The 13,612-nt window shown below is 38.5% G+C and overlaps 1 protein-coding gene across 1 annotated transcript in view; it reads right to left on the bottom strand.

Annotated features, from left to right (window-relative positions):
- The window catches only part of DGKI (diacylglycerol kinase iota), a 453,887-nt gene that overhangs the window by 199,225 nt on the left and 241,050 nt on the right, over positions 1 to 13,612 (bottom strand). Inside the window, exons 11-12 of the mRNA XM_015134986.3 lie at positions 8,040 to 8,122; positions 6,072 to 6,132 (exon numbers count right to left, since the gene is read on the bottom strand). Coding sequence (XP_014990472.3) covers positions 6,072 to 6,132; positions 8,040 to 8,122 — 144 coding nt within the window. The remainder of the gene's footprint in view (positions 1 to 6,071; positions 6,133 to 8,039; positions 8,123 to 13,612) is intronic.

Below are 13,612 nucleotides of genomic sequence, written 5' to 3' on the forward strand. Positions count from 1 at the left end.
GAAGCAAAATGTCCTCTTCCCATTTCTCCACTTAAGTTGAGCCCTGAGTTTGCAAATCAGCCCCACCTTTGGCTGCCATCAAATCAGGAAGCCTTTCTTTTGCAGACTATAAAGAACAGTGAAAGCAGAGCTGCCCTGCAGTAAAAAGGGGCTACAAAAAACAAAATGGAAACAAATACACACTTACAATAGCAGGAGACATAAAAAAATCTTGGGAAACAATCTGTGTCTTTGTCCTTAGAGAAAAACTTTACAAAAGATCTTAAAGCTGTTACTGGAAGCTCTGTCTTTACAGTAATCCAGAACCTGTTTCCACCTGAAGTCCACACTGCACATTGAAAGGTTCCATGGGCAGGAACTCTGCCACGGCTTTCGTATTTTCCCAAATCATCTCCACCGGCTCACCTGGCACCCTTTCAATTACGTTATTTAATTAATTGCGACATATTGTACTTGGTATATTTTCCACCAGAACTGAAGAAAGTTATCCCGATTGGGCCTAATGATTTCCCAGCTTGCAAAGTTCTTTCCTTCCTTCCTAGGAAAAGCAGGGCTGACAGATTGAGAACACCAGGTCCTCCGCTTTGTCCCTGAGCAGCCATGCACAGCAGCAGCTGGTCAATGCTGCCACCATCTGGCCGTTTTTAGCATTCGTTGTCACTGAATGTTTACCGAGTGCATTTTGAGCAATATTTTCATTCTGCAGTATAACATGGGGGTGGCTGAAGAGTGGAGATGACAGCGAACTGATATTTCTTCCAACAAAACAGATGCACGTTGCACTGCCTTGTAGTACATGCAGGCCAAAAAGTGAAGGACACTCACTTTGGGAAATCAAAGGAAAACAAGAGTTTTGCTGAACTCTGAAAGAAAATGACCACACAGTATTGGATGACTGGGGAACCCTTTTGAATATGTGCATGATGATTCCTCCTTTTGATACTTTAATGTACGTTTGCACTTAATAAAGCCAACATATGTTAAAAGAAATGTGCTTAAAATTAGCCCAAAAGAAATCAAGATAAAAGTCAGAATATGACCTTTTCTTGAAACACTATAGAATCCACACTGAGGGTACACTGTGTGCTTACTCATGAGAGACTATGAAATATAACTAGGCTGAGGATGAATGAGGAAAGGGGCTTAGGATGAGAGATGATTGTCCATATCGATTAAAGGAAAATCATACTTCTTTCTTTGCATTAGCTGTGGTGAGTCAGGGCATGGGGATACCTACCATTTTAGATGTCTTTTCATCTAGGGAAGCCAATAGAACAAGAAGTAAGCATGAAGTGGATGGCTGGAGTCAATTTAACATCAGGCCTTTCGGAAATAATTAAAATGTTTAAAGGTAGACTTGCAGATCCAGCCAAGTTCACCAAAGTCAGGAGCCAGATAGATAGGGACCATAGGTCACACCTTAAGGAGCCATAATGAGGGTACCTGAGGAAATCAGTTCATGTGCTCGTCAATATTTCAGCAGGGTGACAGCCATTGGGAGTTGAATAGGTGTCAACGTGGCCAAGGAAGTGAGAATATACAAATTTATCACATGACCAAGGACAGGCTATTTCTCATTTACAAACATGAAGGTTTGAGATCATTCTTGAGTTAGCTGAATTTTATTGAAGCCAAGAGATCTGAAAATGGAATCAGACCATCTGACAGCTGTAACTATGTGACAGCCTCTGAATTGTACAAGCCAGTAACAAAGAGACTACACCTGCACTGCCCAACGCAGCAGCCATTGGCCACACGTGGTGATCCAGCACTCAAATATAGCTCATCCAAATTGGATGTGCTGTAAGTATAAAATGTATGCTAGATTTTGAAGACTGTACAAATAGAACATAAAATATCTTAATGTTTATAAATTAACACATATTGAAACGATACTATTTTAGACAAATAAAATATATTATAAATTAATTTCACTTGCTTTTTACCTTTTTAAAAGTACCTTCTAGAAAATTCAAAATTGTACAAATGTGGCTTGCATTAAAGTTATCTTGAACAATAGTCTATACTACTATAATGCTACAGCTATAAGAACCTTAGAGATCTGAATGCATTTCTTTGTAGATTTAGGAAGTCTCAAAAGAGGTTAAGGAACCTGCCAAAGGTTACTTCCAAGTGCATTATTGGGGAATGTATCCCTCTGCTTCCTTAGTTTTGTTTTTGTTTTTGTTTGTTTGTTTGTTTTTGAGACAGAATCTCACTGTGTCACCCAGGCTGGAGTGCAGTAGTGCAATCTTGGCTCACTGCAACCTCCACCTCCTGGGTTCAAGCAATTCTCCCACCTCAACCTCCCAAGTAGCTGGGATTACAGGCATGAACCACCATGCCCAACTAATTTTAGTATTTTTAATAGAGATGGTGTTTCACCAGGTTGGCCAAGCTGGTCTCAAACTCCTGACCTCAAGTGATGTGCTCACCTCAGCCTCCCAAAGTGCTGGGATTATAGGCGTGAGTCACCATACCTGGCCTTTCATGTAGTAACATACAATTAAAGTAGCTAATATTGAAGGCTAAGAACTTTTTTCCAAAGTAGTGCAAACTTTCTATACCTTAAATAATACTTTCTATATCTTAAATAATACTCTTAATTTAAACTAATTTGGTTATGGGGTAATACAGCCTCATCCTAGTCAGTCAAAAATATTTAATTTCTGATTTCTCCCTGAGCTTTGTCACTTTACTGGCAGCATTCTGCCAGCTTCTACAGTGATAGAAAACAAACAAAACAAAACAAAAAAATATCAGTCACATACCATGATAAACATTTCATATACCCCATGTTTTTCACAAAACCTCTTATTCTAACAAGGTAAATTAAACTTGGGTTTACATAAGGTACCAGATAAGCAAAGTCTTGATTCTGAGTATTTTAACTGCAGATGTTACCACTGACAAAAATAATTAGTCTAAATGCACCAACTCTAGGGTAAATGTACTACTTTTATTTTAGGCATGCTGAATGCAAGTGGCCATGGGACACCCAAGTGTAAATGACTAGTACATTTGTGAATTACATCAGAGGAGGTAAAAACAGAAGTTAAAATATAGATAATGTCCCTAAGAGGAAAAAGTACCTACCACATGAAAAAAAATTAGTTACCCTTATGGAATACTCATAAATTATGGTATCATTAATGAAGAGTTGCTTGAAAAGACTGGATATGAAAAGTAGAAGGAGGTAGTCTACATGTCAAGAGGCTGACAATGGCATCAGAGAGATCACAGACATTCGAAACTGTAATCGGATCTGGCCATTAGGAATTTATTAAGATTGTACCAACATTTACTTACTCATCATTCTGGGTTTTGCCCCAGATACTCTATTGAAACTGCTTTCTTGAAACTCCATATGCAATGGTAACTTTTCAGTGTCTCCTTAAAAACGTTAACTACTGCCTCTTTCTTGAAACTCCTTTTTTGGTTTGTTTACTTGCCAGAACAGACTGGTGGTTGTCCTATTCTTCTATTTTTTCATTTATTTTCCTTTTGGACTTTGGCTCAGACCCCATAATTATAGGTTTCACAAGTGTGTGGACTTGGCTGTCTTTCCTCTTTATCCTTTATTCATTGGAATCCCATACTTTCAAATATTCACCTAATTGCAGAGAGTATCTCAATACTACATGACCTAGCACAGTGCTTCCTCCACATATCTGCTGAGTAAAGAAGGAAGACAGGCGGGCATGTCTTCCCAGCTCACACCTGTAATCCCAGCACTTTGGGAGCCCAAGGCGGGTGGATCACGAGGTCAGGAGATCAAGACCCTCCTGGCTAACATGGTGAAAGCTCGTCTCTACTACAAATACAAAAATTAGCCCAGTGTGGTGGCACATGCCTATCGTCCCAGCTACTCGGGAGGCTGAGGCAAGAGAATCACTTGAACCTGGGAGGCAGAGGTTGCAGTGAGCAGTGATCATGCCACTGAACTCCAGCCTGAGTGACAGAGCCAGACTCCGTCTAAAAAAAAAAAAAAAAAGGAAAGAATAAAAAAAGAAAAGAAAGAAGAAAGGAGAGAGAATGAGGGAGGGAGAGGTAGAATGGGAGGTTCCATGGAGAAGGGGAGGCCTGGGAGGTGGAGCACCCAAGGCAACAAAGAAGTCCAAGATCTGGGGATGTTATGCGTAGCTTATATGAATTTGAGTTAAGAAAGAGGAAGGACGACATCCTCAACTTACCTGTTTTTGTCACTGAGGTTTAGAAAAGGAGAAAAGATGTGAGTGACATCTGAAGTCATATGAGAAGGCAAGTAGATGCTAAAATAAGGAAGATAACTATGGGTATGGTACAGAATCACAATGAGTTTACCCTTTCATTAAAGATAACTAAGCTGGGGGATGCTTGAGTTAGGAAGAACACAGTATATCCATCCTCAGAGGGTTCATTCGGATGTAATTCTTACTAAAGAAAGTTGGGAAATTTTGCCCTAGCACATCCCTTAAATATGTCTCCCTAGAACGATAAAATCAATTGAAAATTGGTATTGTGTGGGAAAAAAATTCCATGGCCAAATAATTTTGAAAACCGTTGGATTTTAAAAAGTTAAATAGGTTTGGCTTCTTTGCTGTAAGACATTATAATGCATTTTATAAACTAATATTGTGTAATATAAACCTTGAAGAAAGATAAAGACTATTTTTCCCAACTGAACATTGTTTTTATTCTCCACAGAGTATCTGAAAGACCGATAAAAATCACAGTTCTATTTCATTGTGATTGCATTTATTGGTATATAATGTGCATCCAACCCTACATTAAGTGCTTATGTGCTAAGAGAGATAGTATTGGAAGATTTTGTTGCTACCTTTGAGAATAAAACATTCTAATTAGAGAAATTAGAGAAAAGCTAAAGATAGTTCATGATACAATCATAGATCCTATGAGATCAGATTCCAAATCCAGAAGAAAAAGAACCAGACAATACAATCTAAATGTCATGATTCTCAATTCTTTACTTTGTTAAATATATCACTACAAGTAGAGGCCAAATGAAGAAAACAGATGAGGCATAATAAACAGGAAAAAATATATCTATGATATTAACCTTCAGCCCAATTCCACGTTTTTTTCATAAACGAATACAAACATACAGTCCGATAGAAGGAATAAGTTCTAATGTTCAATGGCAGAGTCAGCAACAATGTATTATGTATTTCAAAGTAGCTAGAAAAGAGAACTTGAAATGTTCCCAACACATAGAAATTATCATCTAGGTAATGGATACCTCCAAACCTTGACATTATACATTCTATGCATATAACAAAATATCACACATAGTCCATATACATGTAAAATGTATCAACAAAAAAGAATATAAATAGGACCAATTAATAATCTTTAGGGCAAAACAACAGTCAATATTCTGAGTTTTAGTTCCACTAGTAAAAAAAAAAGTAATAATTCAATTGTGTCCACGTATTTCTCCCTACTATGGCCAAATTATTAAGAATAAATGGTCATGCCTGTAATCTCAGCACTTTGGGAGGCCAACGCGGGCGAATCACGAGGTCAGGACATCGAGACCATCCTGGCTAACACGGTGAAACCCACGCTCTACTAAACAATTAGCCAGGCGTGGTGGCAGGCACCTGTAGTCCCAACTACTCGGGAGGCTGAGGCACGAGAATGGCGTGAACCCAGGAGGTGGAGCTTGCAGTGAGCCAAGATCGCGCCACTGCACTCCAGCCTGGGTGACAGAGCGAGACTCTGTCTCGGCAAAAAAAAAAAAAAAAAAAAAAAGGAAACAGGTCAGCTTATATTTTAAAAGGAATTTATCTATAATATTCATTTTAATGATTTGACCACATCCCTACTTCATGGCACAGGAAAGAATACAGCACAGTTGAGGGAGTGAAGCACACGTTAGAACGATCAAGTATGTATTCATAAGGACAATAACAAAGTCCTTTGTTACTCTTAGGGGCTATGTTTCACATGAGAGATCTGTGTGTGTTAGGGGATTGGAAAGACTGGGCAATGAATAAAAAGAAGTGGCACAAGAAAACAATAAGAAATATAGAATTGGCAGAGAACTGGATTCTCTTTCAGGGACCTACCGTTCCATCCCCACCACAGGCCAGAATTCGCAGATTTGGTACTTTCCTATACAATTCAAGCCTGTAGAGGAAATAGAAGAAAAAGTAAACAAAAGAACATTTCACTGGCTAGAGCAGAGAGAAAGCAGAGGACAACATGGGTAGGGGTGGTGTCCACTGGAGAAAATGTATAATCGTGAGGATGACAATACTATCATAGGTCCCAAGTAACCACAGGAGGAATGACTCCCGCAAGTGGAACAGGTGTAGGCATCAGACATTATTTTTGAATGAATAATTCAACATTGGAATTTAAGGGATTTTAGGATGTCCTAGTTTTATTTCCCATAACTTCTATTACATGTCAACGTTATTTTTCTCATTAGTTTCGACTTCTTTCTTTCCCTTTTCCCATCATTTCCTCTTCTCCTTTCCCCAAGAAAATCATCATTAATTGACAATCAATAGTCCTTACATACCCCCTCTTTATATTTACTAGCTTTCCCTGGATGTATTTACTTTTTCTAACTTACAATTTCTACTCTTAATCCTAAGAAATCTTTTTCAGCGAGATGGGGAGGCTTCCCCATTATCATTACTATCACATCTACGATTCCATCTAGTCTGTCTCTCAGCTCAGTCACTTACACACCACTGTTACCTCCAACCCAAAGTGGGAAGATTGACTGATTTTTCTTTATTTCAAACTTCCCTGCTTGAAATAAGATCATTTTGTCTTTCCTCTTGGCTCTCAGAAAAATGCAGTGACACTGCTCCTGCTAAATCTTGTGCTTAGGTGAAGCTGTGAGAGGCTGTAATAGAGAAAATATCACCTATTTAAATCACAAAATATGGGTTTCTTCTGAAAATATTTCCTGTCCTACCATGTTCTTTATGGTGACCTCTGAAGTGTCTCTCTAGGGTCTAACTAAAGTGATAAAATCTTAAGAAAATAAGCTCCTAAAATGGCACATCCCAGGATAGTAGATTTGCCTTAGCACAATAAAGTATAGAAAATAAATAAATATATGGGGGGGGGGGCGGTGTGTGTGTGTATTATAGGGACAGAGAGAGAAAGAATCTTGCAGCAAACTCAACTGGCAAAGAAATTTATACATTAAGAAAATAACAAATTAATTTTAATATTTCCTAATCTCCTACATGCTTAAAATAAGTAATTTATCCATTTTATACAATAATACTATTTATCTAGAAATCACCTTCTGACATTGTTACTTATTAAAAAATAAATGGTATCCTTGTGTTCTAACATTTATCAGATAACATCTGAACTATCCTAGTCCATGAATTTAAAACAGGGAGACAGAGAACAGCAGAAGTGTCCATCTTTTCCACTGTGTGCCTCTCCACCAAGGGGGAGAAACAGGATATGGGTCACCTACAATCTAGACTTTGTTTTAAACACTTCTAACAAAAGCAGGGAATGAGATTTCTGAGAAGCTCAGAAAAGGGATTGAGCAGGAATTAATATGTCTTCCCCACACTTGTGCAGAGTCCTCAGGTATAATCAATTGATTCTGTCTCTCGTACACACGCAGGCGCGCGTGCGCACACATACACTCTTTTCAGTTCAAATGTTTGTAAACAAATATGTCTCCACCCTCCACAGACATACATTTACATTCCCACTAATGTGCATCTCCAAAGTTGTACATGAAGAAATAGAAAAACAATGAGTCCTTTCTCAATTCACAGATTTGTGGAGAACAGTCTGCAGTTACACACATGTAAGTAACAAACACACTAGACGTATCCTGAGTTAATAGCTGAGAAGATATGTTTTGAAGGGAACTAAGCCAAGAAAGAGTAGGAGAGAACTTTAGATGAAGTTTTAAAGGAAGGAGATACAGGTGAGAAAGTAGATGACAGACGGTCAGGAAAAACCTCACAAGGTAATCAGATAATGAAGCAGAAAGTGCTCACTTGCCTAAAATACTTATGGACCATGGAGACTATTTCCAGACTTACGCATCTTTTGGCCCTTCCTGAGAAAGATCAAAGACTTGTCGTGGATTCAGGTACCACATGAACATCTGCAGGACTTTGGTTCCCTGTAAAAAATAAATACACAAAAAGGCAATAATAGGAAGAAATTTTCCACTGCTCATTTAAAAAAATCAATCCTTTTATTTAAAATAATACACGGGGAATGGTGGCTCATGCCTATAATCCCAGCACCTTGGAAGACTGAGGCAGGTGGATTGCTTGAACCCAGGAGTTTGAGACCAGCCTGGGCAACATGACAAAAATCCTGTCTCTACAAAAAATACAAAAATAAGCCAGGTGTGGTGACGCATGCCTTTAGTCCCAGCCGAGGAAGTGGAGTGTGCTGTGAGCCGAGATCGCATCATTGCACTCCAGCCTGAGTGATAGGAGTGAAACCCTGTCTCAACAAATAAAAATGAGTGAGTGAATGAATGATGAATAAGTAAATAAAATAATATCTAATTATAAGCAGTATAGAAGTGTAGTTAAAATCACCAGCTTTGGTCATGGATATACGTAGGTTGAATGTCAGGCTAGATGTTTATCCCCTGTGTAACTCTGGGCAAGTTTCTTAACTTCATTTAGCTCAACCCACCTTTTCTTTAACACAGAGACAAGAATACCCAGTTTGCAGACTTGTTGCAAGGTTAAAAGCCATAATTTTTGAGAAGTACATTACAGTGTTTAAAATGCAGCAAGCCCTTAATGAATATTTATTTTACTATCATTAATGTATGAAAATCCATACAGAAAAGTTATTAGTGAACCTATGTAATTTGACATTAATTTTCACTTTATTGTGCAGATTATTGTCTGTATAATATAAAATATGGGCAGCATTAGCTAAGTATTAATATAATTGTATTTACATATTTATTTTATTTTATTATTATTATTATTTTTGAGACGGAGTCTCGCTCTGTCCCCCAGGCTGGAGTGCAGTGGCGTGATCTCGGCTCACTGCAAGCTCTGACTCTCGTGTTCACGCCATTCTCCTGCCTCAGCCTCCCGAGTAGCTGGGACTACAGCCGCCTGCCACCACACCTGGTCTTTTTTCTTTTTTATTTTTTTTATTTTTAGGGGACACGGGGTTTCACCGTGTTAGCCAGGATGGTCTCAATCTCCTGACCTCGTGATCCACTCGTCTCGTCCTCCCAAAGTGCTGGGATTACAGGCGTGAGCCACCGCACCCGGCCAATATAATTTTATAGAAACACTTTTTTCTAACTGAAGCAAAAGTATCCCAGGGTCCCAGTTATTTTATATATATATAAAACTTCCTTAGTAAGATTACAGCTTACTTTGACATTTTCAATCTCCATGCCTATACCGGTTTGTTTAAGCCAAACACTTCTCTCTCACTTGAACATTTTTGGGGCGTTTTAAGTAACTGTGACATTTATAGAGATCATCATTATAGCAGACATAAGGTCACTTTAGAGATCATTTTTAAAGTGGATTGAGCAAACAAGAAATTCAAGAAGAACCTTTTTATCAAGCAATACCAAAAGAGCTTTAAAAATGAGCAGGATGCCCCATTTTATCACTCATAGCAAATAATATTTGACCAGTTGAGCCAAGTTTGTTGCTCAAAATATTGTTGTTTTAGTAGATATCACAATTGCTCTTTCTTAAAATATTCCAAGGCTTGTTTAACTAATAAACTGTATTTAAGAGTCATCCTAGTATAGCAGACATAGTATGAGATTTGAGGTCAAACTAACTTCAGTGTTCTGAATAATCATGAGTATTTATAACCTTGCAGAAATACAGTATATAAAATAGAAAGGATGTCCACCTTCCAGGGTGAATATGAGAATTAAATCAATCAGTAACAGTCACGTATCTAGCACAGTATGTGGCACAAAACAGACCTTTGCTAATGTTAATCCTTTTCTTTTTTGCAGCCTGTTAATCTATTCATTAAATTACACTTGCAAATGTGAGCGGTAAAGTGTAGCTTATAATTATCACATTGTTACTCCTGTTGTTACATAGGCCAGTGCAGGTCTTTTGTTGCATGTACCAGCCAAACCTATAATTTAAAAGTTCTGCCTTATCATGTGCTTGCTATAATTTTAGGAATCACACTCTATCTAATAACTACAACGAATCCTTCAGTTTCACCAAATGACATATTTTGCTTCCTATCAAATTCAAGCAGATTTAGATCTATTTACACACTAAATACTGGATCATTTTCCCTCTTCTCATGCTGAGCCTTGTTATGAAGTATGTTTGGGATTATCTTGAATAATCTTTTATGTTTAATAGGTAACACAGGAGTTATTTTAATTACCAACTAATTTATAAAACATTTCCAACTGACTTGCTAGAAAATTCTTTGTTCAGGCTGGGCGCGGTGGCTCACGCCTGTAATCCCAGCACTGTGGGAGGCCAAGGCGGGTGGATCACGAGGTCAGGAGATCAAGACCATCCTGGCTAACATGGTGAAACCCTGTCTCTATGAAAAATACAAAAAAATTAGCTGGGCGTGGTGGCGGGCACCTGTAGTCCCAGCTACTCAGGAGGCTGAGGCAGGAGAACGGCGTGAACCCGGGAGGCGGAGCTTGCAGTGAGCCGAGATCACGCCACTTCACTCCAGCCTGGACGACAGAGAAAGACTCTGTCTCAAAAAAAAAAAAAAAGAAAGAAAGAAAAGAAAAGAAAATTTTGTGTTCAGTTTTAGATTCCTAGAGTAGTTTGAATTGTTGATGTTAATTACTCCTTTCCACCTTTGCTATAGGAGAGTGCACATCTCAGTTTCAGCCTCCCTATCATGCAAACATTACTAGGTAATTAACATCTTCCACAAAATAAAAATAAAAAGCATTGACAGATTGTTTTCCTTAACTTGAATTTCTCTAAAAGGTCTGAGTGGCCGCAGAGGTGCCATTTCTATTGTAGTCTATTGGAATAACATTCCTGCAATCGTGTAGAGATAACTTGCAGAGCCAGGCATGGCTACCCTGTTGAAGTTGACATTCAGGCATGATATGACTACATATTTTAAAAAGTAATCTTCTTTCCAAAATATGGTATTTATTACCAAAAATGATAAGTGTCTAAAAGAAAGCATTGAAAAAATGCTCCACCTAGTGGGTGGAGAAACAAAGATCTAACTCACACATTTAAACGAATTATATTAACTCTGCTGTTACCTCTAGGTTAAGTCACTTTAAAGCTTTAATAGAGGTAATTTATTAAATGTAACTGAATGGTTACACAAATAATTCACCAGGAGAAGAGTAATTTGTTTCTTCCTCAATAGTACAATTAAATCTGCTCATTTAGACACTTGTCACTCACTAACAAGTCTCCAACACTCTCATAGTTATCACATGCTATAATGCTAAACACAGAAACTGCAACTTTTGTGCAATTTTCTCTAAACGAAAAAAAAAAAAACAGCTTATATGCCAATCCCAATCCATGCATGCTGTTGTAGATATACCTCACCGACCACAGAAGTTTTATAGATATTATAAGAATGGGTATTCCTAAGGAGTGAAAAGAACATTATTCTTCCAAGCAGCAGGTACTGGCAAGGGAGTACAACAGGAGAATACAAATTCCCAAAAAGTGGCTGGATTTAACAAGAGTCATTCATTCACCTACTATGTGACAGGCACAGTTTTAGGTAAGAGAATACAGAGAAATACACAGATGAACAAGACAGAGATGATCTTGCTCTCAGAAGGAAGTTCTGTGCATTATTCATAAAGGAAAACCTAATGACAGTTGTTGGGGGTGTGGAGAAGCAATCAAGAATTGATCCGTTCAAACAGCACATCAATCTTCATCAAAGCACCATAACTCTAGTGTAGGCTGAAACTCTGCTATGTTACTAAGTCTTGGTTTATATCATGCAGGCATTGTCTAGATTATAGAAAGAACAACTGCCCAGACGATAAGAAAGGCCAGAGGAAAATACATTAATGAGAGGAAGGGCTTAAGAAATAATTATTTCAAACTGCTTCAAACAATCCCAACAGAATGCATCACTTATTCAATAATACGTATTGGGCCCCTACTCTGTCCATGTGTACCATCAGGATCTCAGAATCTACTGGAAGGAGAGCAAAACAAAATAAATTAATTCACTAAAGATGAGAACTTCTCTGATACAGATGTCTGCTGAGGAGGATGAGTGCCCAGAGGAAACACTCTTAGCCCGAGTTGAGAGATTAGAAGGCATTGTAAGTAAAATATCTGAAATGTGTCTTGAAAAATAAGTAAAGTCTTTCTTTCCACCCCAAATAGATGAAGTTTCAGAGCTTGAGATTTATAGAAAACAAGGAGTCATTGAAAAGTCTTAATTAAGAGATTCAGACCACCTTTTTTTTTCTCCAAACTGACTTTTTTTATGCATCACTCTGGCTACAGACTAAGGAGCCAGACCTATCACAGGGGCTAGTTTGGGTCTTAGCTGCCCACTTCTCCCACCAATATTATGATTTCAGAAACAGGACTTTCCATAGATTCATCATTTGGTTGTTTTAATTCCATCTGTTGAGGCTGGCTGGACAAGAAGATCTTGAGGTTAGATTTTGACAAGTGTCCTCATCTATTGACTGCCCTCTGCCCTCTTCCCTGCCTACTCTAAACCTTAGGAGCCTAAACTTTTATCTAAACATAATTATCCTTGAATTATCACTCGGTTGCGAAGTTTCCAGTACTGAAGAAAAGTAAGTACTTCATTAAAGTTGTTTGTCCAATTATTTAGAAACAGTTTTGGGACTAAAATTTCTCATCTGAAGTTATTTACTCTTTCTGTCTTCCACTTCTCCTCACCTTGATGTGACTGGCCCCCAACTTAGGAGGGGTGACCCTAGTCTGAGAAAGCCTATTCCCAAATGGTGGTGTAAACTCAGCTGGCATGAGTCTGTCCACAGACTGGATACCTCTTCCTTGATCACCCTACTGATAAAGACCTGGGGCTTTTAATCCAAGGATCCAACTCCTGCCATACCTCTACCCTAGGATTCCACATTGAACAGCATGCAAAGCCAGGGTCTGGATCCCTCGGCTCTGGGGGATGATCAGCTAGAATCATCCTAGAGGTCAGAACGTTGCTTTACCCTGAAGTTAAAGTCTAGGTCACTGGAAGAGAAAGTCATGAGAGAACGTGAGGGAGAGCCAGTGTGAAAGCAGGAAATACTGAGAAACATCACAGGATTCTATAAAACTCAGAAATATGCTAATGAGGCCAGGACCTCAAAGAAAAATCTAAGTTTTGACATTAAGGCAAACAGAAGTGTAAGGGAGGGGGCCTATTTCTCTAGTACTCGAAAGTTTCCACATATAGGAGGGGATTGCATTGGAGTAAACTTTATCTTCTACTTACTATCTCTTTCCACAGAAGGAGGTATTCAAAGTTGAAATTCTTGGCTGGGCATAGTACTATGATCCCAGCACTTTGGGAGGACGAGGCAGGCAGATCACCTGAGGTCAGGCATTCCAGACCAGTCTGGCCAACACAGTGAAACCCCGTCTCTACTAAAAATACAGAAATTAGCCTAGTGTGGTGGCACATGCCTGTAATCCCAGCTACT

Source organism: Macaca mulatta, chromosome 3, assembly GCF_049350105.2.
Source record: "Macaca mulatta isolate MMU2019108-1 chromosome 3, T2T-MMU8v2.0, whole genome shotgun sequence".
NCBI lineage: Eukaryota > Metazoa > Chordata > Mammalia > Primates > Cercopithecidae > Macaca > Macaca mulatta.